Below are 25,841 nucleotides of genomic sequence, written 5' to 3' on the forward strand. Positions count from 1 at the left end.
TCCAATCGGATCGGATCGATCTGGGTTAACCATTGATCCGAACTTGATCCGATTTACAGTTAGATCTTGCTGGGGCCAACTCGATCCGACCTGATCCTGGCCTTCGGTTCAGATTGGTTCGGGTAGGATCGAGTCAGATCCGTCGGATCGGTCCCTTCTGCCTAGCTCTAATGACATGCTGTAGAATTTTAGTCTATTGGTAATTGGGTTGGCCAGCAAGTTGGAAAATTTCATAAGGGTAGCCTTACTGGATGGGTTGCCTTGGGCCAATCTGACCGATTTAGGTTGAAGACGGACAACTGATAGCAGTTGAACTACACGGGATGCTTACACCTAGTGCCGGTTGCGCTGTAGTTTGCCTAAGTCAGCCGAATTCGTCCACTAATTGGCCAACCATGGGTGTTCACCATGTATGATCACGCCTGTTTGAACTTAAGACACCCCACACCCCGGAACGCCCACTTATAACTGCTATGATACGATCCACAAGTCTCGTGAGCCGGGCATGGTGGTATGGGATACTATGCTCAAGCTGTCGGCCTACACTGGGGTAATGAGCATCCCCGTAGTAACCGCGAGCAACCTAGTTTACAAACCCATATTTCGTATGAGTTCAGCTGGGAGTGATGAATCTAAACGGATCAAGGATCACAGGTACAAGGCTGCTACGGCCGCCTTGAGCCTCGCGATTGGATTAGGGCCTTGATTTTGTGGGAGTGCCTCAATTTTCCCAATCTTGCCAAACAAACGGACATAACTAAATACTCAGCTAATATGATCACAGTTGCATTACATTAGTTAGGTTGGCGACTTGGCAGTCGAGGTCGCATTGATGAAGTGTTGGTCGTATGTGAACGTTTAGATGGAGTCACTTGAGGGAGTGTTGGATGGCGAGGGCATGCATCATATCATAATACGATGCATGTGCATTAACAAAAATATATAGGGATTGTATACTTAAAATTGCTTTTCATTAATTATGCATGTGGATTTGATAACTTGTGTAACTTATTGTTAACGAAACCACTGAGTTAATCACTCACTCCCACTTTGAGATGGTGTTTTAAAACACTAACTAGACTTTATCTTAGATGCAGGTATCACAGAGTCCGACGCGCTGGATGAGGCGTCCATAGACTCGGAGGAGGAGCTCTCATATTTCCAGCTCCTGGGCGGGCCACTGTAGTTGCCCTAGGACCAGTGATGGGATCGTAGGGCATGGACATTTTGTACTTCTTTTGGACTATATGTATTTTGCTCGGACATGGTCCCGTACACTACGCCTATACACATCATTTTGTTAGTCATGCTCTAATTTAGTTAGTTGATTTCAGTTTACACCGCATGATCCATTTAACTTTTCAAATGCTCATACACCAATCAAATGAAACCCAAATTAGTTAAATCTGCAAAGCATAAGTAGCACCCGAAAATTCAGGAGTCGGGTATTACTGGACCATCGAAATTCAGGGTGTTACACATGCGCCGTCCCTTTTCAATTACCGACTTAATCATTAGGCGATAAAATCAAGGCTCCCAAAATTAGAAATTCAAAATCTCCCGCTCATACATCAATTCAAATTTACTTACTTCTCGAGCTCATAAACATAGAATTCGGAAGTAGGGGGCAATTGTTATGGATAAAAATTGAGATGACCTAATGTATAAGACACGTGACAAAAAGACCATCAAGGTAGACTCTTTGAACTACCAAATAGCTAGAGAAGACGAGTCGAGTAACGAGGCTTGATAACCGAGCTGAAACAGTTAGCCCAGCTTGGAGATAAGGCTCATCAATAGACCTCGACCAAAAACACTAGTCTAGACCTCGTATAATGACCTCAAACTCAGATGCCAAACCTGACCTCAGAGCTGAAATTGAGCTCGGAATATAAACATTTGAAGAGAATCTCGTGCCATATATGAGCATGATTGCCCAATGAGACCTTAACTAAAGATCACGCCAATCGATGTATAATAGGAGAAACACTCAAGAATAGATTCCAACTCCAATACAGCCCCCTCCAACGTATCTTACAGATATGCTCAGATACACAAGTCACCTAACAACACTTATAAATACATCACCCCGTTCAAAGAGAAGGTACACACGATTATTCCGATTCTAACTACACTTACTTTGAGTCCATCTACTTGACTTAGGCATTGGAGGGTCCCCAACCATAATCGGCGCTCCTAGTGTCCTCTTGTTCTTCATTAAAGTGCAGGTACCCAACGGCTTGTAGGAGGTAGGATCGGATCGACCAAATTTGAGCGATAACAACCATTGTTTCTTGTATTATGGTCCACCTAAGATGTGGATATGCTTCATTTTTAGATCATATCCTACAAAATATCCTACAAAGAGTTTTCAAAATGAATATTGTTATGGGTGAAAATGAACTAGTCATAAGTATGAAGTCAGCTCGGACATCTGTGCTTGCTATGTGGTCAACCAACGCCAGCCACGACCAAGAAGTTCCTCAACGGCTAGAAAGCAGTAATCCATTGATAAGGAAAGAGCGTACTCTTTAAGCTCGACCCCCAAAAGATGAAGTATCTCCGCTTCCATCAGATGTCGAGCTCCTCCACGGTTCCATACATTTATGAGCTGCCGCCTGGAACAACTCTTGGTAAGGGCTCCTAAGGTACGATCTATCATGAGGCAAGGGTCCGAGTTGCTATACATAAAGAACCCCTGCACTGTGCAATAAAGATGAAAAGGATGGTCATCTTAGATTTCATCTTGTATCCTACTAAGGAAGGGAGCTCGGCCTCAATGCTCGGACATGACACCCAGCGGCAAGTCGATAGGCCGGCAATCTACTCATTAAGCTTAATCACGACACATAAGAGAATCCAATATGGTGGATTACTCCTCGGAATGGTTACTTGGACCACCTCGGTTGTTCGACTTCGGCCTCTTACTACAGGTTTCTTCCAATTCCGACTACTTCAATCTCATCGAGGAAAATCTACATAGGATTTCCGCTGAAGATCCCGGAAGATAACCGCGATACGTTTAAAATACGATTCCCTTTACAATACGTACTTACTAAATAGGAAGATCGCGATCTACGCCACCACCCTTCCTCACCCATAAATATGATCATCCCTAATAGTGAAAGGTACGCACAACTCTTTACTTAAAAACCCTACGTTTCTACTAGACCTAGTTTCTTTGTTTAACTTTGACATCGGAGGGTCTCCATCTTTGTCTTCTCTTTTAGGTACCAAGTGGTGTAAGGAGTACGTCCAGAAAACTGCATCAACAAATATTATCCAAAGAATTTTATTTTCATTTAATAAAAAATAAACTCTTTATAATATAAAACATCTCCAAACATAAAATAAGGGCCAATGGGTCAAATTATCATATTTAAGATATTTCAAATATTTCATATGTTTGTTAAGCAACATGTCATTTCAAATTCCATATTTAAGTTTTAGACTTTAACGCGTTTTTTATTAGATAATTATCAAACAGGAGATTTCATACTCAACTTTAGATTCAGGTTTCAAATTCAGGACTTCAGTTTTAACGAAGAGGCCCCTGGTCCTCGTAATTGGCCCATTAAGTCTGACCGTTTAGAACGGTTGGGATCGGGGCCACAAATCATGCTTGCGTCGTAGAGACCCGGTTCGGGTCCGAACCTGGCCTTTGACCGTTACCGCATTAAGAGAGCCGTCTCTGTCTGTCTCGACAGTGTTGGTTTCCCCGTCCCCGCACTTGCCGTATTCAAGTTCAGAGGGGTTCGGATTCGGGCCACGGGTCGGGCTTGTGTCGTAGAGTCCCGGGTCGGGTTCGAATCTGGCCTTTGACCGTTAGCGCATACAGAGAGTCGTTTTTCTCGTCCATGGTGGATTAGTCCTCTCTCTCTCTCTCTCTCTCTCTCTCCTGCGCTGGAGCTGGCGCTTACTCTGGTTGAAGGAAAATGGGGAAGCTTGGAGGGATCGCGACCGTCGCTCTAGTGGTCGGGATAGTGACAATGGTTTGGAAGAAGCAGACGTACGGATGGGATAAAGACGCGGTAGTGCAGGTCTTCCGAGGACTGTCGGAGAGATTAGGGTTTTGGGCGATGCCTTTGTACGTCCTCATCCACACCTTAACTCTCGCTCTTTGCTTGCCCTATGCCGTTTTCTTCGAGGCCGGAGCATCTCTCCTCTTCGGATTCTTCCCCGCCATCATTTGCGTTTTCTCCGCCAAGATCCTTGGTGCTTCTCTCTCCTTCTGGGTTGGAAGGTCTCTCCTCTCTCTCTCTCTCTCTCTCTCTCTCTCTCTCTCTCTCATTTCTTGTTCTGGGTCCCAATCTGTACCAACCATCTGTTGGGCCCCTCTGTGGATGGACCACTGACAAAAGATCATCCTGAATAGATGATCGTGAAATGTTGCACTAGGGCATCTAGCGGATGTTTACAGACAGATGATTAAGGTTTCACTAGGACTATCTTATCTACCTGGTCGCTGGGCCATGGAATTCCTCCGTGGCTCGTCTGGATGGACGGTTCAGATTGTACGGCAAGGAGACATAGAAACCACGTGGACATTGGTCATGGGTAGCTGACCCATCCTTTTGTTATTATTATGTTCCCTATTTCCCATTCTGCTTGTAAAAATGGGGCCCATGGTTTGGATGGATCATGTCCTAGAGATTTTCCTTGTGGGAGAATCCTAACCCTTTAATCATTTGCTTGCTAGTTGATGGCTAATAAAAGAAAGAAAAAAGAAGAAGCAATGGTTGATGCAATCGCCCCACATCCCACACATGCACGCTTTGCACGTGTGTACAAGAAAAGGACCACCTTCACTTTCTAGCCCTCCACTACTTTCCTTTTCTTTTAAATCTCTAGATTAGCAAAGTTACATCTTTCTTTCATATCTTTCTTTTAGGCACGGAATAATTTTAGATTTTTTTTTTTCTTATCCAAGTATCTTTTATTTAGGCACTTTCTTAATTACAATGCTTTGTTATTTAGGTGCTTTTCTATTTTCTCAGATTTTTAGATTCATATACTTTATTACAGATTGTGAGGTTTTGGTTATAAATAGGGCCTATGGCCTATGAAATAAGACAAGTTGATTGATATCCTCTTTTATGAAATTCTTTTATTTTCTCTACGATAGCTGTTGAAGGGGGGAAAGTGATCTCTAGTTCAAGACTTGAGGAGTGTTGAGCTTGCATACAGTCTTGTATTTGTGATCTCTAGCATTCGGCTACAAGATTGTTGGGTCTTTCCCGCAATTTCTTTCTTATTTTATTGATCCATTTGTTTCCCCTTTCGGGTTTGCATCAAATTGGTATCAAAGCAAGTTCTGCTCTTAGGAAAACTAGAAAAAGGTAATTTTCTCATCTAAATCCAACCTTTCATCTTTCCCCTTCATCCATCCATCACCTTTCATCTTCTTTTCTTTCCCATTTCATTTCCCATTTCCCATCTCAAAATCACCAAACCCTAATCGTATCAAAAAAAAAAAACTCTTCCTACTAATCCTGTTCCAACCCATCGATTCCTTGCCCTTTCTCTCTTTCCTTGCCAAAAAGAAAGAAAGAAAGAAAGAAAGAAAAAGAAGAAGGAAAAATAAGAAAAAAAACTTTTCGCATGCTTTGCGAAAGCTTGTTGTCTCATGCGCCGCACTAGAAGAGGGACAATTTACAATCTTGAGATGGCTACACAACCTCAAGATGAGACTGTCACAACCTTGCAACAAATGGACGATTTGATCACAAAATGGGTGGATGATCTAGAGGCCCGCTCCACAACCAAAATGAATGCTTTGGACGGACATATTAGTGTTCTCGAAAACGCAAATAAGGGAATCAATTCAGACTGCCAAACCTCTATGGATGACCTTGACGGAGAATTGAAGTTTGGAAATATCGACTCAAGGCATCCTGGTCAGAATGGTGATATCCAAGAAAAAGAATATGAGCTTGGCTACAGGACTCAGTGTTCCTAATATCGATACTATCGGCTGATATTATCATTATCGTTGGCTAGCGAGACGAAACCCAACAGAAACCCCTCATAATTTAAAAAAATTAAAAATTAAAAAAGCCAGAAATCTTTGTATCATGCGATATATCGCATAATATCGCATGATTATTATTATTATTATTTTTTGCTTTGCGAAATCACCAATATTAATGTACTATCATGTTATATTTGTGTATTTTATCATAGAGTCACGGGTCTACTGCAAAACCTTGCACGGACTTATGGGTTTACTGTAGCTAACAACCATTTGACGATAATTTCGACTGTAAAAGGCCGGGAATGTCGGGGTTGTGTAACTACCGGAATATTGAAAAAAATAAAATAAAATAAGAGGGAAAATCTTTCAATCCATGTAAGAGAGGGGATTTCAGTACCTATAGAAATTGTGTGATTAGAAGTTGAATTTGGTGGGCCACTTAATCGAGAGCAAGTAGTGCACCGTAAGTGCGAAAAAACTTCGAATTCCCCTTTTTTCATCGAAAAAAATGGTAAATTCCTTGTGAAAGGGAGATTTCAGCAACAAATCTGCCTAAAATTTGGGGATTTGGGGGTTTTCTTGAAGAATTTTTTGGGTTTTAAGGTTTCGGAAGGACCGGAATCCTATCTCTCTATTGCGAAAATGGCTTCGGAAGCCCTTTTTTTTACTGTAACGCCCTGAAAATCGGGGGTCGAGCAAATGCTTAACTCTAAGTTCCAACGCATCACTTATGCAACATAGAATATGATGATTAAATGTTGTCCATATTAGTGCATTAAACATGAATGAGATTATACCAAATCAACATATCATACTCCAGAAATAATTAGATTTCGCAAGCGGAAGATTGTGATAAGTATATAAAGCATATAAGTGGTTGTAGGTCCCCAGAGTATGAACATGATACCAGGTTAAATAATTACATGTATGGTCCCAAAATATACAAAATGATAAAGTATAATGTCGTCTAATCTATATCTCTGTAGCCCTGGTGATGCAACTCCAGGTCTACATAGACCCGCCAGAGAGTTGCAGGTAGGAGAACTCTTCGTCGTCGTCGTAAAAGTCAGGCTTCGCCTCGTAAGCTTCGACATCACCTGAAACTACAATAGAGTCTGGTTGGTGTTTTAAACCACCGTCTCAGAGTGGAAGTGAGTGATCAACTCAATGGAGCTATAAGGCAAAGGTTAACATGTTATCAATTCAGTCAAGCAGTAATGATAAAGCAATACAACAAACATTCCTAAGTACTCTGGTTAATGCAATGATGGTATGTATTAATGATGTATGCCCTTGCCTGCACTCCCTCTGTGACATCATCTTACGATCGCGCATGCAACACTCCCGCTGTGCTCAACTCAAACACCAAAGGCACATGCAAAGCGGTGCATGTGCGTGATTAGCCAAGTTCTTAATTAAACCTATTCATACAGTAGGTTTGGGAAGCTAAAGTACCTCCCTTTATATCATTGACCCAAACAATGATCCATCTAGGGTCGTCAATCCTAGCTAGTCGCATACGATGGCAGTTCCAGGTCGTTACGGAGAGGCTCGTTACCTCAGCGTAGGCCTAGTTTATACTCGAAGTCACTACGGAAAGGCTCGTCACCTTAGCGTAGTCCTAGTGTATACTCGAGGTCACTACGAGAGGCTCGTCACCTAATTCTAGGCCGACAGCTCGAATACAGTGTCTCATACCACCGTATTCAACTCACGAGTTTGGTTTGCTCACTGGACACTACAGGGAGGCTCGTCACCCCAGCGTAAGCCGACAGCTTGATCACGGTGTCCCATACCACCATGCCCAGCTCATGAATCTTAGCGGATTGTGGTACCAAGGTTAAACGGATTTTTCATTGGTAAGTTGGTACCTTAGATTCAAGCAGTAGCATCCATACATGGTGAACATACATTAGGTTAATTGGGTTACTTGACAAGCTCGACTAGTACGAGTGCACGTTGAATTAATCGACATGGAGCGCATACGCACTCCTCGTGGCCTAACCACTGCCGATAATCACCGTACGACTCGGATTTATTGAACGTATCCGTCGTGGCTAAAACAGTTCGGCCACCGATCGTAAACCATTACCGATTGCCTGGACTACATCGTAGCCCCAATCACACTCCAAAGCAGTAGCATTCACATGTGATAGTCAAAGACAGCATGTGACAACCAATCCAAATATAAATCTCATTTGAGCATTTTAATAAACACATAGTGTACATGTTATCATGCATAGACATTTCAACCATAAAGCACGTAGTAGCAATATAGGTTACATGAAGGAAACTATAACTATAGATAAGGGAATTGAGAATCCTATCTTAACAGCCTCATTAAATTCATTTCAATAAGCATTTTCTCATTCAGGCATTTTATCAAACACTTAGACTACACATATCATATACATGTAATAAAGTAGTTAAAACATATATTATAGTAAATCCTTTTACAAGGGAGTTGCTACACGTACAACAATCATGTATTTCCAAACAACAATCATGGCAAGTACAAATCATAATTCCGTATTCATACAAACATTCAACAAACACATGGAATGCATTAATTTCAACATAGTTCATATATATATATATGTAATACGCGGAAAACGTTGCATCTAAGCATATGTGATAGCAATCAAGTCAGTCATATATCATTAACTGACATTGAAAGCCTTGAAAACCATAACCTAAACGTTTATAGTCCGCACCTTCCGTTGGTAAACTTGTATCAAACTCAGTTCGAACACTATGCCTTTGTCTACGGCACAACGGCAACCTATAGCATGAAATAGGTTAGCTCCGATATATCTATTTGGATACCTAAAATAGATTAGGGTTAGGATTTCTTACCCGAGAACGGAGTCGAAATCGTCGGTATAGCGATACAGGTAGGATGATTTGGCACGTGGAGTGGTGGGATCGAATCCCAGCAACTAACTCTCACTTTCTCTCACTTCTCCTCACTTTCTCCTTCTCTTTCTCTCTTCTCTCTCTTAGGGTTTTGGAAAATCGTATGGAATGAGAGAGGGGTTGGTTAAGGCCCTTATATAGGCCCAGAACTGATGCTAATGGCCCTAGGGCCATGGTATACTTAGGTTATAGCCAAAAGTCGTCTGTTTCGGGCCAGCATAGATCATCTGGAGGTCCATTTCCTGCATATGGTCCGGTGAAAGTTTCCTGACAATGGATCTACGCCAAGTTAAGATTTCGGTCCGATCGGGTTTGTAGATTGACCGTGGAGGATCAGTTTCAGTTCAACGGTCATCGTCACTCGATCAGGGCCACAAGTACACTGACATGTGTAGGGAAATTTCTCTGATCCGAGGGTGTAGTTGGGTCAGATTCTGATGGTCTGAAACCTTAAATTTGTCCTGTAAACGAACGGCCCAATTCACTTAAGTTTGAGTCTGTTTTCTAAAGACATTCACGTTTCTCACACACTTCGTTCCGGGCTCAAGTTGTGCGTTTCTGGGTACTATTTGGACTTGATTCCCGAGATGGTTGTCAAGCCCAGTAAGGTGGTCATAATCATATAGTTTCGCGGTAATCGGACTTTCGACGCGCGGTACAGGTCCGATACGGAGTTTCAAGATGCTCCCAAGAGCAACTGGGTTTTGAGATTGATCCTAGGTTTTTAGCTAATGTAGAGTTAGCGATTCTGCTAGTTTTTGGTCTTGCGGTTCCTATAAAAAGCAATTCGAACTAATTTGCCGATTAATTCAGTTTAGTACTTAATCAATTTTCGTCTAATTTCTAAAGGATTTGGTCCTTAGTGATTTCTGCCTGAGGTGGTACTTAGGTCTTTGTACGGATTTTTCCAAGACGTTACATTGACGGATCTACTTAAAGTAGCCATTGATATGTTTTTAATGGTGAATATTCAATCATCACTATTTCATGTGGTGTGGTCCACCCGAGATTTGGATGTACTTAATGTTTGGGATAACGCCCTAAAATGATTTGGAAAAACGAATGGACAAAGTGGATATATAACATATCATCAAGGTGGGCCCTACAGTAAGGGTAACACCCACTAAGCAGTTACCCGCATAACACCTAATCCATGCCCCTTAAGGGAGAGTGGATTTGGTGCGACTTGGTTGCACTAAAGATGGTGCGACCCTTACGGTGGGGCCCATATTGATGTATATATTGTATATCCATTATGTCCGTCCATTTGGAGATTATTTTAGGTCATGAGACAAAAAATGGGTCAAATGCAAGGCTCAAGTGGACACCACCTCACAAAACAGTGATAGTTGCTTCATTTATTATCTAGATACAAAATCTACTGAGGCCACTTTCCACTTAGCAGTGCTGTTGCACCTAGTTCTTTTTCTTTTTGTGAAAATATAGCTGTTGGAATTGAAACTTCCTACATATTCAGTGCAAACAATTCACGGAATTGTTTCCTGCTGTTCTCGTGCTTGTCCATCCTTCATCTTACCCATCCACATCCTCTTTGTAGCAAGCCTTATTTAGCTCCTATCCAGCCAAAAAAAAAGAAGCCGATCAACCGCTATACACCAACCTATCACTGTCTGTCTTCCAACTCTTCACCAACACACCCTACCATCCAAAATAGTTAAGATGCTCCACTGACTGCCCACGATATTACAGTAGTTCACATTCCCTCCTGCATTAGCCATTGCGTTGAACCTCTGATTATTTCCACCACTATAGAGTCCATATTCAATCTATCCACAATCCAAAACTTTGGACCAATATGCCTAGTGCCTATCCATAGGGGTGTACATCGAGTCGAACCGAGTCGAGCTGGCCTCAGCTCGACTCAGCTCGGCCACTAGTTGACCTCAGCTCGAACTCGGCTCGGCTCGGTCCTCAAGCTTGATTGGCAAGCTCGGTTCGGTTTGGTTAGCAGCTCGGGCCAGTTTGAGCCAAGTTCGAGCTAAGATCAAGCCGAATTCGCCTGTGCAGCATTTTCACAAACACCTGGATTGCACCTTCAAAATCTCACTGTATTTAAGACAACACCAATGGTTTTACAGGTATTTTATCAAACACCTTCTAAGCAACATAAAAATCAAGAAAAAAAGGGTATTGGTTTCATATACATACCCTCATTGCCACCAGCCACACTTCGTTGGGTCATTTCATCAAACACTTGGTGAGCAACATCAATATCAAAGTAACGGAGTCACCGAACTGGTTCGATCCGAGTCGAGTCGAGCTGGGACCAGCTCGAACTCATTTTCAAGCTCAAAAAATCAGCTCGACTCTGCTCGAACTTAGCTTCGAACCGAGTCGAATTGAGCTTTTTCGAGTCGAGTCGAGCGAGCTAACCAAGCTAGCTCGGTTCGTGTACACCTCTACCTATCCATACCCCATCACTCAATACAACGCACTCTGTTACTAAGTTACTCGAAGGTGTTTTTTTTTTTTTTTTTGAAAGATAACTCATTTCATTGAAAGAGAAAAGGAGACAAAGAAGACCAAAAGAAACAAAGGCCTGCTGAGATAGCAGACAACAGAAACAGGTAAAAAGAAAAAACGGAGAAAAGCAAAAAGAGCCAAAGAGAAACACTACATCCCCAGGAACATCAAGTCACAGTCTTTCAGCTTATCGTCAATGGAGGCCCACTCGATAATACTATGCTCGCCCTGGACGAAACCATCTGAGCAAAGTCGGAAGAATCTCTAAAGCATCTACCATTCCTTTCTTCCCAAACGGACCACCAAATCGCTAGCATAGCCATCCTCCAAAGTCTAGTGGAAGTCTTACTACACGCGACCCCATTCCACTGAAGGAGTAGGAGATCAACCGAGTTAGGAAAACACCAACTTATGTTGAAACGGGGGAGAAAATCCGACCAAATATCTGAAATGAAAGGGCAATGGAGCAGCAGGTGGTTGACAGACTCCTCATCCCGCACACAGCACCGGCATATGTTTGGGAGAACCATACCTCTTCTCCTGAGGTTATCAACAGTTAGGATTTTCTTTTTCAAACTAGCCAGCTAAAAGCCGAAAACTTAGGGGGCACAGGATACTTCCATCCAAAATGAGGGATACGACTGTCTGATTCTGACTTGTTGTTGAGCAGGAGATTATACAGGGATCGAATTGAGAACATGCTGGATTTTTCCAGGTTCTAGATAATGGAGTCGGCTTCAGAGGAAGAAGGGCGAGAAGCGTGGAGGAACAGAAGTAGGTCCGAATACTCGCTGACTTCCCAGTCGTTTAGATTGCGTCTGCACGTATTGCTCCAAGCATTACTTCCTTTGTTGGCAGTGTAGCAATTTGCCACTGATATGTCTCTAACTGGCGAGAGTCTGAATATGTTAGGAAACAGATCTTTCAACAGTTGAGAGCCTATCCAAGGATCCACCCAGAAACGGATTCTCTCCGCATTGCCCAAGGCGAAACTGGTATTGCTGAGAACGACCTTTTTCATTTTGGATATACCCTTCCAAATGTATGAAGCATTGCCAATAGCCCCATCTTTTGTCCACCAACCATTCTGTGGTCTGCCATATTTACCTTTAATAATACGGTTCCACAGGTTTCCACTTTTCGATCCAAGTCTCCATATCCACTTGCCGAGGAGAGCTTGGTTCATGATTCTCAAGTCTTTTATCCCAGCCCCTCCCATACGAGTATGGCAGCACACCTCCTTCCAATTGACAAGGGGGAATTGTTTCTTGTCCTCCTTGACATGCCACAGAAAATCCCTCATAATCTTATCTAACCTGGATAACACAGCAGCCGGGCATTTGAACATGGACAGAAATAAATAGGCAAATTGGAGAGGGCTGCCTTGATGAGGGTGAGCTGGCCAGCCAAAGTCAAGTACCTGCATCTCCATCTGGATAAATAAGACTGAAATCTGGACACAATCTTATTCCACTGAGCCTGAGGAGGGGGGCCAATGCATAACAGAAGACCCACAGAAGAAGAAGGGAGAGAACCCGCAGTACAATCCAGGATATCCGCCAGAGCTGCCGAATCCTCAGCATCCAGATTGACACCATAAAACTTAGATTTTGCAAGATTAACACGCATACCTGACACAGCTTCAAAGCATCGAAGAGAGGTGCGAAGGTTGAAAATGATTTCTGCATTGGCTTCAGAGAAGATGAGGGTATCGTCGGCGAATTAAAGGTGCATGAGAGGCGAATGGATACCCTTCATGGAGATGCCTCTAAGAATACCTTCCTGCTGACCTTTTGAGAGCATCTGAGAGAGGGCCTCCCCAGTAATGAGGAACAGAAAGGGCGAGAGGGGGTCTCCTTGCCGCAAACCACGGGATCCCTTAAAGAATCCTTTTGGGGATCCATTAAGCAAGATTGAATAATGAGCCGAATGCAGACAAACAGAAATCCATTCACACCATTTATTGCCAAAACCCAATTTTCTCATCATGTATTGTAAGAAATTCCAATCAACATGGTCATAGGCTTTCTCGGTGTCCAGTTTACACAACACACTCTTCTGACCTGAGTTGTGGATCGAGCGAAGGCATTCATTGGCTATCAGCGAGCAATCGATAATCTGTCTTCCAGCTATGAAAGCATGTTGGTTAGCAGAGATGATGCTACCCATGATCTTTTTAAGCTTGGAGGAGAGGACCTTTGCTAGGATTTTATAAAGGCTTCCCACGAGGCTAATCAGCCTGTAATCTTGGATAGTGGCAGCCCCAGAAAATTTCGGAATAAGGGCTATGAAGGTAGCCCCCAGACTCTTGGATAATTTGCCCTGGCTGAAAAATTCAGAAAAGAACTCTATAAGATCCTTCTGAAGAAGATTCCAAAAGGTCTGGTAGAATCAGATCGGGAAACCGTTAGGGCCCGGCGCTTTGTCACCATCTAAGGAGTCGATGGCGAGCTTTACTTCTTCAATAGAAAAAGGAACTTCGAGAGACGCCGCTTCCTCACTAGTGAGACTACCCATGGCCAGCCCATCCAATCGAGGTCTATTCCAGTATTCACCCTGCAGCCGATCTCTAAAATGGGAAACTGCTTCCATCATGATTGTCTCTTTGTCTTCAGTTCTCTCCCTATTCACAAGAATGCTGCTGATCTGATTACTTCTGGCTCGCAAGTTGGCAATTCTGTGAAAGTAAGTTGTGTTTTTATCCCCTTCCTTAATCCATTTGGCCCTAGACTTCTACTTCCATGAGATTAGATTTCTTTTTCTAAGGCCCTGGCGGAAAGAGATTGGATGAGGGAGATTCTTTGGGCCATAATGTCTGGGGACAACGGCTGGATTTCCGCACTTGCGTCAATCCTCTGCAGTTCCTCTAGGATCGAATCAAGCTCCTGCTCTCTGATTAGAAAATCCTGCTGGAACCAGGCTCTCAATCTGCATTTGAGATGCTTCAGTTTTTCCAAAAATCTGAATCCAGCAAAATCTTCAACCTGGGCTTCTTCCCACCATGCAAAAACTTTGTGATGAAATCCCCCAATCTTGAGCTAAGATAGGTTGAATTTGAAGGGTTTGGGCACCCAATTAGTGTCTTCGAGAGAAAGCTTGATAGGCCTGTGGTCTGAAGTGGTTCTCGGAAGCGCAATTTGTGAGGAGAAGGAGAATAGATCCATCCAATTTGCAGATAGAAGAAATCCGTCGAGTCTGGAGTGGACAGGGGTAGCTCTTCCATTTGTCCAGGTAAATTTTGAACCCAAGAGCGGAAGGTCGATCATCTCGTGCTCTTCAATCCAGTTGGAGAAAGCAGCCATCGAAGGGGAATACTTATTACCATGCGATTTTTCTGAAGGATATCTGATGGCATTGAAATCTCCTGCGAGGCAAACTGGACCGTCAAAGTTACTCAAAGGTGTTGATGTGTAGTGGGAAGTCCAACTATTATTCTATTAAATTTAAGTCTGAATTGACTGTTTGGGGTTGCTAGAAGTCCAACTATTATTCTATTAAATTCAAGTCTGAATTGACTGTGTGGGGACCAACATATTAAAAAATGCCTATGTAACAGTTGTTACGTAACAATGTGGAAACTGTTACACATTATGGGGCTGTAACTGCCCTTACGGTAAAAAATGGCCCATAATGGTCCATTACAATTTTAAAAATGGCCGTAATTATGGTGGCCATTACGACCATCATTACTGTTATTGAATAACTTGATGGGAACGCCAAGTGCATGGAGGTCCTACCTGCATGGAACGTCCCATTCCTTTTTCTCCATGATGGATGTCCCCCTCTCCTTTGGATGTTCCTTAGGGTTATGATAACACCAATCATCGGAAGTGATCTCACAACTTTCTCAGAGGAGAATGTTTGTTGATGTGATCAATATGAGAGGATCACTCTAGATGTTGTCCTTGCTTGATCTACATATGGAAACCCTCCATAATTAGTAAGTTATAGAGGTGGTAGTTTAGGGTGTTCCTGTATTGGAAAGTGTTGTATTTTTTGTAACTTTTTGTGAAATCAAGAGTTCATGTGCTGTTGATCTTAGCATGTGGCTGTTCGAATGAAAATTGAACCGCCTGGATGATCGGTATTCCATTAGTGGAACCCAATTTTGTGAAAAATACAAATTTGAGTTTTTCAGATATCCACGAGAGAGAAAATTCTTTGAAGATTGGAAATTAAGAATTTGAGCATCGGATCGAGTTGAAACTTTGCCAGATATTCTCATAATTCATAAGGATATTGAAGTTTCACTCAAATCCGACCACTGGAAATTTGTTTTCTGGAAATTCAGTTATGCCACGAAATTCCTGTTAGCATATTCCTCTCACCCCCATTTAGCTTCTGAGTGTTATTAAGAGGAATGTACTTAAATTTTAGTTGAAAGGGATATATGGAAATTCATCGTTTGAATTTGATTTCTTTGAGATATTAAAAAACAATAATAGAAGGTTTTAACTTGGTTGTTGTATAAAAACTGGTAATCTAGCATTACAACTCAAAAGAATGTTATAAGCTATTCTGTAAAGTTTGAGGTCAATCTGATTAGTGATCTGCCCGATCCAAACATGACACGATGTGCAAAATGACCAGTTTTTTTAGCATATATTGTGCTGTCGATGTCTATCATTTTGGAACTCGGATTCACAGATCCTCTTCTTCTTCTTCTTCTTCTTCTTCTTTTTTTTTTCTTTTTTTTTTTTTTTCGCATTGGTTAGATCTGGAAGTCTAGTATAACCATGCCAAATTTCGGATTTTTCCTACATTGTTTGGGCATCCACTTATGTGTTTTCCAAATATTGCGCATGTGGACCAGAAATGTCTTTTTGTGTAATGGGCATCAAAACTGTTGAACCCAGTCCAAATGTTTGCAATTAATGGTTGTGTTTTGTTGCTGAAAACATGTTTAGGATTTGATTTAAGTTTCAAAATATATTAGCCATAGAAAATAGACCAATGAAAAGGGTTCTTCCAGTGAGCAAGTGTATAGAAGAAGCTAGATGAAAAATGGATATAAACTCCATGAGACTTCGATGAATGTCATGATAAAACTATATATACCCTGCAAATGAAGCCGTGAATGGTTTGAATGGCCCTTGTTGTGGATCATTCGGAATAAGCTCACTTGAATGGAGGTTTCGTTACCTAGGTGATTGGCTGGGCCCTGAGTTCAGTGGGAGCAAGTTCATGAGCAACGTGTGGTTAAAATTGTTTGATCCAAAGCATTATTAGTGGATTTTTCAATAAACAGGTCATGACAAACATCTCTTAAAATGTGTACATCTGAATTTATTCAAATTTAGATTGTGGTCTCCCAACTTCTAGGATAAAGAGAGGGGTTCTATGAATCTCCAGTGCCAAATTTCACCCCTCAGTCGAAGGAGGCAGCCGGCTCTTATAGGCAAGCTAGTATCTGACCCAAAGTGACAAATTTTGCAGTTGTGTGCCCTAAGATTGGAATCACTCTCATGGTACGGTGCAAACGGCTATACACAATTTGCGATTGAGGTATTGCATGTACTGGAATCTTCCTAAACTAGAAAGTGCTTGTTTTGTGTGATATTTATAGTGCTTTCTTCTTCTTTCTCCTTGTTTGTTTTGATTGCATCTGATCCGTCACATTCATGAGCATGCAATCATATAGAGTGAAAAACCCAACAGATACGTGGTTGGATGGATGGAACTTCTGATTTTCTTCTTCATTTTCTCGAACATCTGCATTTTATCCTTCCACTTGTCATTGTGGTTGTATTTGAACTTGCTCCCACCACATTGAAGCATAACCAATGAGCTTGATGGTGATAAGCTTTACCTTTTTCGCTTCAGGCATGTCCATGTAATAAAAAAGAAATCTTTATGATGGCAAGCTCATCAAAGGAATTCTTAAATATGGAGTCGGTCATTAAATACTGAAATATCTACATCAATTGAAATTTCTGTTCAGTAGCACGCTCAGGCCTTGATTTCCTTTACGTTAATCTGCATTATTGTTGGACTTGACATGCAGAGAGTGGATTTGTCAGACTTTTAGATTGTATCCCTTCTTCAACATCGGCATTTGCATTTTTATTGATCTTCCCAAGCTTCTTCTAGTGTTAAGCCAACTGTTGAGCTAGATTTTGGAGCTAAAAAAAAATCTTTTCTGCCAACTATTTGATCACCAATGACATTGGAAGATTCATCCAATGGTGTCCTTTTCCTTATCAGAGTTCACCGTGTTTGTGATATGCGCAGGTCCCAAGGGACTCACCATCATTTATGATTTGAGGAAGATATTTCATTTGTCATTGTATATCTCAAGATGTGAAAAGGGAAAGAGACTTCAGGTTGTTATATAAATATTCCAGAAGCACTTACTGAGGACGGGGCCTTAGGATTATTGGCAAAACAGGATTTGTAAAGCGAATCCCAAATAGCTAGGAAAAGGCTGTGATGACGATGAAGCAAAACCATATGTCCTGCATGTCTTTATTCTTTAACAATGTCTGTATGAAGCAAAACTACTTATTTGACCCCCCTTGAGTATTTTTTGAAATCTCAACCACTGATAATGACCATTGAAAACTTGACACATGGACTCTTGAGCACTTGATTTACTGTTCAGTAGCACCTTTAACACTTCAGCAAGTAGATCTCACCCAAACTAATAGAATATTGAAGTAGGCCTGGAAAGCTAGTTGGTTCCTTGAGTATCTTAGAACATAGGTGTTTCAGTATTGAAGCCCCTATAAAGTGGCATATTGGCCCCTATGAGTAGGAGCCTCTTGTAAAAGTAGTTCTCTACCTCTTTCATTGGTTCTAGTTCAGGTAGAAGTTCCCTGCATGGAGTCCAATTTATTCTACTTTGTAGGAAACATGCCAAAACTACTCCTATTGACTGATAAAACTCCTATTAATACATTCAGTATGCCTTTCCAAAAAAGGAAAAAAAGAAAAGAAAAGAAAAGAAAAGAAACATTCAGTACAACGCCTAGGCCGTTTGTGCCATTGTGGATCCCATTTAAGGGCTGAAAGACTAAAAAGAACCCTGGTATACTGAAAACTCTTAAGACAGCAACGAATACTCCATATGGTTGGATGTAAGCACCATCGTAAAGATCTAAGCATTAAAACAAAGATATAATATCTCTAATATTGGGATGCATTACTTTGTTCCCATTTTCAGCCTTTGATGTTCTTTTTAACTTTAGGGCAATCACTTCAATAAGCATGGCGCTTATTGAGAGTTGGTGCACATTATCTCTTACCATTTAAAGATGGTTGGCAGGAGTTGGTTTTTAGGGACTACAATTTTGGAGAATTATGCATTGTCCATTCCATTGAATCATCACTAGAATAATGGGAATCTCAAGAGATAACATGTACCATCCATATCCTTCCATATACCTATCTATTATACATATAGTTGTATATGTACAACTCTATATACATTTCCTGTACCTCAACACCCCCTCAAAATGAAGGTGCTCTAAGGAGTAACTTGAGTTTGAAAGGGATGGAGAACATTTATTCAGAAACAAAAGAAAACTTCCATGGTGACATAGTGAGAAACTCTTAGTGATGAGTAGCATAAAGCGAGCAGGCAGGATTGCCACTATCATCTCCAAGCATGTGGTGCACTATCGGAGAACTAAATATATGTGTATTGCACTTCCAATGACTTATGGTATGTGAACCTATGTCAATTCCAACAACTAGCGAATGATCTAGTGACACTTTTAGTGGCTAGGATTGCAACCATTACTCTTCTAGTGGATACATTAGTTCCAGTGGTTGGGATTTCAACCATTGTTCTTCCGATGGCTCTAGAATGTTCTGACAGTAAACTAGTGATGGCACGTGTTCTAATTACAAGTTTGAAAGATATTTGAATCAAGTTGTCAACTAAGGAGTAATAGAGCATATCTAATGAGGCGAACAAATTAGACACTCAGATCAGATGCATAAGTTCCTATGATTAAATCTTGATGATAGATTTGGATAAAGGACAATTTGTCATCTCATTGGGGCCAGTAAAGAAAAGGTTGATGAACATAGATGATAGCATGTGGTCTGGAGGTGATACACTGCGCTTGTAGAACACCAAATGCAAATCAAGAAACAAGGAAGGCAAAAGGGCTGAAATGTCCGTTCATCATCATTTATTTGTAAGAAGAGGTTGTTGGTGCGGTGCGTGGAGAAGCAGCGGGTCGGCGGTGTCTCTGGCATGCAGTAGCCAATGGATTCCGATGATTTCAGACATAGAGAAGGTGAGATCCGATGTAGAATTGTTGTGATGGTAGTGAGGAATATGGGTGCAAATTTGGTAAATAAATGTAATGGTGATGGATGACAGATGCAATAACGATTGACGATGGGTTGTGGAGGCACAAGGTGTTGGGCATCTGGATGGCGATAATAGTGGCATTGACGATGGTGGTGTGGCAACAAATCCACCAGAGATTGTAGAGATGATGGAAATGGACAGTCCGACAGAAGGGGTCGGGGACTGTGGTGGAGAAGATGGTGGCCACGACCATTGTTGTCATATGCGATTGCATAAGTGATTATGCCATTGCATTTCATTTTGGACTAGTGGACCGCATAGCATATGCCATGGTGGCATATGCGGTTATTGTGCTGTTGGGGCTTATGTGTTCGCATAGAGAGCTATGCGACCACATAAGTCGTAGTTATGTGGTTATGTCATCGCATAACCTCTCAACGGTCAAATTTCTGACCATTGGGACTTTTTTTTTTGTTCCTCATCTCACTTTTTGGAATATGCCATCAGATAACCTTGCACCCCCCTATTTTCACAACTGTATTACTCTCTTACCCTCTTACTCTTTTTCTGACTCTAATACTCTCGTCTCTCAATCTCTCTAATCTCTTAACTTTTTTATTCTCTTACTCTCTCTCGCACTCTGTTACTCTCAATCTCTCTTAAAATAACATTAATAAAATTTTATGTTGTTTTTTCTTCCACATTTTTTAGTATATGCATTCATTCAAATAGTTGTTAGTTGACTGGTTATAGTCTAATAGTCTAATAAAACTATAAAAACTAATTCCCCACATGTATTTTTACATAATTTTTCTTTAAAAAAAATAAAAATTTCCTTGAATTTTTTTTTCATTCTTTTCAAGAGGAAAAAAAAAATTATTTGGGGGGCTGTCCAATCGCATATGCAATTATGCCATCGTGGAAGCGCACAGCCCCCTTGGATCGCACGGGATCGCTTATGCCATTTGACAACATTGGCCATGACTGTGGGTTTCTGGTTTGCTTTCTGCCAGAGCTGGGGTGGTCATCGTCGGAACGATGCTGGAATGTTGCGGGAACTCTTGGAGGAGATGAAAGTGCTGCAATGGGTGGGGTTTGAGTTCAGTTCTGCAATGGATGGTGGCAGATCCAGTGATTTGTTTGCCAGATATGATGATGACAAAGCTGGAGACAGAATACGAGCAGATCTCGCAAGAATGGCAGCAGGGATGGGTTCCAAAAGTGGATATTTGACAGATGATTACAATGTTGATGGTGGTGCATCAATCGGCAGTGATGGGTTCTGATTATACTAGATCTGTAGATCTGATGGTGCAATGGGTTGTTGGAAACAATGGTGACAACTGCAAAATGGGCAATGACAATAGTGGGCGCTGACAATCACATGCGTGTAGAGATGGGTTTGGTGCTGACAACAGTGCGTTTGGATGGGTTGCAGAAGGCGAGCAAGGGGGCAACGTGATGGGATTGCAGCGCTGGAGATGGTGCAGTAACCAGAGGCGCAGGGTCGGCCTGCATCAATAATGGTCGAGATGCAGCTGCACTGGATCCGGCAATGGCAGCATTGGTAGCTATAGAGATGCAGATGCGGGTTGCGGATTGGGAAGGATTGACAGTGGTCGGAGATCATAGGTGTCAATGAGAAGATTTTGTGTTGATGGTGGATAGAGGACCAATAAATGACTCTGATACCATGTGGATTTTAAGGGACTGCATTTTGGGGAATTATGTGGTCTATTCCATTGAATAATGACTAGAATACACACACATGCACCTGCACAGACAAAAGAGCTGTGAAATTGTGGAAAACCTCAAGAGATAACATGTACCATCCACATCCTTCCATATATCTATCTATACTATGTATAGCTGTATATGTGCAAATGTACATACATATCCTTTACTCTAATAACGGGGATCTAGCGGCAGTTCAAAATTCAAAATTTCAAGAGTCCATTTTGAACTGTAGGTTATTCCAAAAAAAAAAGCGTTTTAACATTCCATGCACCATTTTTGGATGGTGGTAGCTGTGTAGGCGATAGCCTTCTAGGCGTTTTGGGATACGGCATTATCTTGGGACAACATCCCCAAGTGTGCACTTAGTGCCTAGGCACACCTAGGTGTGCCTATGGCCCATTTGGCAATTTATGTGAGGTACCTTTATGGTTATCTCAAAACTTGATTTTTCTTTTTTGGTTATTTTCACACCTTATAAGGGTGGAAGCACATAAGAAGGGGCTTATAATTCCTCTTTTAACACTTATTAGAGCAAAGCTTTAAGATATTTTCCTCCCAAATTTCTAATACTTTCCATGAAGCTGTGAGGCTTTTTTCTTCTTGATTTCCTTCTAATGATGTGTTATGGTACTTTTACATTGGACTTCGTGATTAAGGGAATTCGGAATTGGGACATGGATCCGGGACTTTGGAGTTAGGACATGGTTTTGAAACTGTAGAGTCTGTCTAAACAACAGTTTAAGCAGCTTTATCTTTTGATTAATTAGTAATTAATAGTTTACTAGTTTCATGAATTGTTTGATTAATGATTAGTGATTACTAGTTTGATAAATTGATGGTTTGGTGTGTAACTTGCTTTTGCTTAATTGCCTCAGGCTTTACTTTTGGTTTTCCCTTGAATGATGTTTTCTGGAAGGAATGAAATGACCGATGCTTCCGAGATAGATGCACTTTGGTCAATGAGTTGATTTGCAAGATTATCAACCTTTTGTTGATTTGGGTCCCTCATGCAGATGCAGCTTGTGCTGCTCTTAATCTTGTTTTCTCTTGCTCTTAGTTTGTATTCTTTTCCCGTTTTGTGCGCGTTCTAATAAATTGTTGTTTCCTCTCAAAAACAGAAATGGAGTAATTTTGGAATTATTGGAGTGTAAGATTCAACTATCCTGCTACCTAAAATATGCAATAACTTCACAGTTAGTTTCATTTCATTGTGTTAAAGTTTGTTTCAGAGCTTAAACTCTTTTGTGTCTGTATTTAAAATTTTCATTAAAAAAAAAAAAAGTTGTGCTTGGAATCTCCAGGAGTGCCTAGGAGTTTCAGGCACCCCAGGGGCAATTTCTCCTGGAGCACCTAGTGCCTTTAACTACACTAGGTGGGAGATGTGTACACATTGGCTTTGTGCATACTGTGTCAACATTAACTTTCCTTTTATCTTCAAGAGGTAGCCGTTGTTCTATTTTGACCCCACATTTTTTACTATGATTATTACCTTGGTCGTTCAGCAATGCTGGCATTTGTTCCTTTCTTTTCTTTTCTTTTTTTTTTTTTTTTCCTGTTTTCATTTGCTTTTGTATTTAACCATATCAGTTGTTACCGTTCTATTTGGCTGATTAGGCTCAGAGCCTTCTGCGAATTTTGATTATTCTTATCTTGGGTTTCTTCAGGGCCATTTTCAGGAGTTCAAGCACAGCAATGGAGTGGGCTCAGAGCAGCAAGTACTTCAATCTCCTCTCAAGAGGACTCGAACGAGATGGCTGGAGATTTGTCCTTCTTGCTCGTTTCTCACCTATGCCCTCATATGTCATCAACTATGCTTTAGCTGCTACTAAAGTTGGATTCCTCGTAGATTTTCTGCTCCCAACTGTTATTGGCTGCCTCCCTATGATCCTACAAAATACATCTATCGGTAGCCTTGCTGGTGTGGCAGTCTCTAGCGCCACTGGTTCTCAGAAATCACGTGTCCTCTCTTACCTCTTTCCCCTACTTGGAATTGTATCCAGTGTTCTCATCTCCTTGAGGATCAAGAAGTACTCATCAGATATTTCAGTGTCTGGGGAATTGAAATCCACACAGCCTTCCGGTGAGAATATTCCTGACTGTAGTAGCACGATAGACGCATCTCGAACTTCACTTGCTAGAAGCGGACTCGAGAAAAGACATTAATTTTCTCACTCCCATCTTCATTCTGACATAAATGTCCAACTGCCTCGCGCAAATCAAGAAGTACACAGTCAGATATTTCAGCGTCTGAGGAATTGAAATCCACAAGGCCTTCCAGTGAGAATATTCCCAACTGTAGCAACACAATAGACTCATCTTGAACTTCACTTGCTAGAAGTGGACTCGAGAAAAGACGTTAATTTTCCAACTCCATATTCATTCTGACATAAATGGTCATCTGCCTTGTGCAAATCAATTATATTCGCCAACATTAACATATTTCTTGTGTTAATGGGCGCATATCCCCCTTGTGTTTCAATTTTGATGTCTTTGCTTTTACAAACATGTCTTGAGTACTCTTATAACCTACACACATTCCCACTCTCCTTTCTAGAATTATTTATATACACCTAATGGAAGGTAATATTACAGTCAACCTTTGGGGACTTGCCAACTCCTTATGCGTGTATGCTGTCAAAGCTGTAAGGTCAGCCCTCCATGAAGATCACCTAACGCAAAATCAGGTCGATCTAGTCATTGGACAAGCGAGAATGTACAAGGAACTGAAAAGGTGGCATTCTGATTAGTTATACATTTGTGGCCACCTGATTGGTGAATTGGCTTTGTTTTTCTGCTAGATGATCTTCTTGGTGGGGCATACCTTTTGGATGGCTCTGATTGCATACACTGATGACATATTGGCATGCAGTGTTTATAGTATTGTATTGTCATGTGTATTGATGACTTGAGATAGGGAAACATGTATCGATATCATTAATAATCTCGCAGATATCAGGGAAAGTATAATTGTCTGAGGGAAACATTAGAAAGAAGGTGGAATTTTTCAATGGAACTTCAGAAGATGTTAAAAGACATGCTGACATACTAAGGATTCAATATATTACTAAAAAAAGAAAACTACATATAATAGGTTTTCATTTTATAGGGCCTAAACCATGCACTGTCATACAAAAGCATTGCAATTATATCCGGAATGAGCTTATATCATGTAAATATCATACAATGCAAGTGATAAAATACAAAATTACATCTAAAAGCTAAAGAGAACTAAAAAAAATATACTTTTGCTCCAAAAACAATTTTGCCGAAGAAAAGGAACATGTGGCCCATGGATATATTGGCTGCTACTAATGAATATATTAATTTCCCACATCAATTGACACTCATCAACATATATTTTCAAAATAAATATATTCCTTTATTTTTAAATTTTTAAATAATTTAAAAATAAATTTTTTCTTCAAAAAGATGGAAATTGATGGCCAGTCGATGGATTGGCCACCAATCATGAGTATATCAAATTAGCACACTTGCAATCTCATTTAAAGGAGCAAAGATGGAAGAAACTAGGATTTCCCCAAGATCCTCCATTTGTCACCATTCAATTTTTGATATATTTTTTTTCAAATTCATTTCAATGCATGAGAATTATTTATGTACATGACTTTCTACTACAATCCATTTAAGAAAGTATTTTACTCATCTATTTCTCACATAGTAGATTTCAAGAGCGGTTGAAATCACCCTAGCAAGAGATCCCCCAAAAAATTGCCAAGGCTTTTTTTCCCCCCCTTCTTCCTTCATCTTCTTGTATTTTTATGATTTTTTCTCTATTGATTTTCTGAGGTTGTACGCTGGTTGTGTAGATACCAACGACAATATTAATATTATCATCAATATCATGCATTTGTTGGAAAAGGGTTTGAACCTTACTGTACGACATGGCTGATATTGTTGATAATATCAACTAATACAATGCATCTCTCATACAAAAAAAAAAAAAACAAAAAAAAAAAATCAACCAAAACAATGTAATTTTCACATTACACCTTGTATTTGTACCGATGGTTTGTTATACACGGGATATCGGCCAATATTATTAATAACATCACTGATATCAGGAACATTGTTGCCATGTGTGCAAAAGGAGGACACTAACTTACTAGCCCCATAGGCAGTGAACTTACATGCCTATGCCTATGCCTATGATGGGCTTGATGTGGGTCTTTACATACCTCTATGATTAGAGTTGGGTTCCACGTCAACATGGAAGCTTTTTGTGGCAATGTCAATCTCTCTCTTCTGCCTTTCGAGCTGCTAGGTGGAGTGACCTTATTAGTCCTCAGGTGCTTTAAGAGGAGTGAGGGACCTATATTGTACTTAGTAGATGTTGATGTATGCATTAGATTATTGGGTATCCATTTATAATTTGAAAAAAAAAAAAAACATTTGATGACTTGATGAGTGGCTTAGATTTATCATGTGTGCCAATCAATCATATTAATG

The 25,841-nt window shown here is 40.8% G+C and overlaps 1 protein-coding gene across 1 annotated transcript; it reads left to right on the forward strand.

Moving 5' to 3' along the window:
- Positions 1-3,709: 3,709 nt before the first annotated feature.
- On the forward strand, positions 3,710-23,970 carry LOC131230940 (uncharacterized). Its single transcript, XM_058226966.1, has 2 exons — positions 3,710-4,243; positions 23,039-23,970. Exons 1-2 carry the CDS (start codon positions 3,936-3,938, stop codon positions 23,535-23,537), a joined length of 807 nt encoding a protein of 268 aa, XP_058082949.1. The 5' UTR covers positions 3,710-3,935; the 3' UTR covers positions 23,538-23,970.
- Positions 23,971-25,841: the final 1,871 nt, after the last annotated feature.

Source organism: Magnolia sinica, chromosome 17 (genome assembly GCF_029962835.1).
Source record: "Magnolia sinica isolate HGM2019 chromosome 17, MsV1, whole genome shotgun sequence".
Taxonomy (NCBI): domain Eukaryota; kingdom Viridiplantae; phylum Streptophyta; class Magnoliopsida; order Magnoliales; family Magnoliaceae; genus Magnolia; species Magnolia sinica.

What these genes read in the sequence shown, in the direction of transcription:
- LOC131230940 (XM_058226966.1), top strand. Translation starts at nt 3,936, where the DNA reads ATGGGGAAGCTTGGAGGGATCGCGACCGTCGCTCTAGTGGTCGGGATA. An exon ending in CTCTCCTTCTGGGTTGGAAG is followed by an intron (nt 4,244 to 23,038) that starts GTCTCTCCTCTC and finishes GGGTTTCTTCAG; the next exon opens with GGCCATTTTCAGGAGTTCAA.